The sequence below is a fragment of the Charadrius vociferus genome, unplaced genomic scaffold (assembly GCF_000708025.1).
Source record: "Charadrius vociferus isolate BGI_N301 unplaced genomic scaffold, ASM70802v2 scaffold436, whole genome shotgun sequence".
NCBI classification, from domain to species: Eukaryota; Metazoa; Chordata; class Aves; order Charadriiformes; family Charadriidae; genus Charadrius; species Charadrius vociferus.
The window spans coordinates 4,133,871-4,134,989 of NW_009649187.1; the positions used below are offsets into that span (position 1 = coordinate 4,133,871).

The following is a 1,119-nucleotide window of genomic DNA, read 5'->3' on the forward strand; positions in this document are numbered from 1 at the left end:
GGAGCAGTGGAAAATATCACTTTCCTCACTTGCCTATCCCACTCCTCTGATGGGATCTAGAGCTCCTGTAAAAGTCAAAGCCACAGAAGAGCCAGCAGTAGTAACCATGAACTGGCCTCCCAGCTGGAGCTCATAACCAGAAACTGATGGCACAAAAGCACCACATAGGGTGACAGTGTAAAAAGTGCTTAATACCGTCATAGGTACAAAGTGAATTTCCAAACTTCTTTGGTTAATAGCAGGTGGGGAATGAAGTGTGTTGTATCATGGCTTCTCTTGCTCCATTATGCAAATAAATCTCTGAAAATGGATGCATTTTCTGATGCTTTTTGTCCTTTCCGGCAGGGGAGAGGTATGGCTCTCAGAAGGGGCTAATAATCCTCACCAGTGCTGTGACGGCTGGGGCTGCTGAAGAATTTGTGTACATAATGAAGAGACTGGGCAGAGCTCTCATCATTGGGGAACAGACCAGTGGTGGCTGCCATTCCCCACAGACACACCAAGTAGATGATACCAACTTCTACATCATCATCCCCACCTCCAGATCAGTCACCTCTGCAGAGAGCGCTTCTTGGGAAGGGAAAGGGGTCCCTCCTCACATGGAAACACCAGCTGACACAGCCCTCCTCAAAGCAAAGGAGATGCTCAGTGCTCACCTGCACAGCTCTAGATAGCCTAGTGGGGGAACGTGCCCCTGGAAAAAAGGTAGGCTGTAATCTTCAAAGGAGCCCAAGGGGCTTACACTCTCAGGAGCTGAACCAATAATGGGTTTGGGAACCCCGAGTAGGATTTAGCCATAGTTTAGGTAATTAATGCAAAATTGAGACCCTAGAAATCTCACAGCGTGTCTATGTGTATGTGCATATGTGCATAGGTGCATGTGAGGGGATGGGCAGGCTACAAGTGCTCCTTTTGTTATCTGTCTAGCTCAGTAAACCATGGGTTGTTTACTGCACAAGAGCCCAGTTCCAACAGGAGAAATTGCAAGGCCCTTCTGCTACCCAAAATAATTCGCAAGCGTGAGCAATGGTGCTGATCTGGGCAGCAGAAGTGGATTTGAGTTCTTATCAGCTGAGGAAGGCTTCACAATAGAGTCTCATTTTTTTGTGTGAGTTTTGT

The 1,119-nt window shown here is 47.4% G+C and overlaps 1 protein-coding gene across 1 annotated transcript in view; it reads left to right on the forward strand.

Annotated features, from left to right (window-relative positions):
- The window catches only part of RBP3 (retinol binding protein 3, interstitial), a 16,165-nt gene extending 15,491 nt beyond the window's left edge, over positions 1-674 (forward strand). Inside the window, exon 4 of the mRNA XM_009888721.1 lies at positions 346-674. Within this exon, the coding sequence (XP_009887023.1) occupies positions 346-674 (329 nt within the window). The remainder of the gene's footprint in view (positions 1-345) is intronic.
- Positions 675-1,119: the final 445 nt, after the last annotated feature.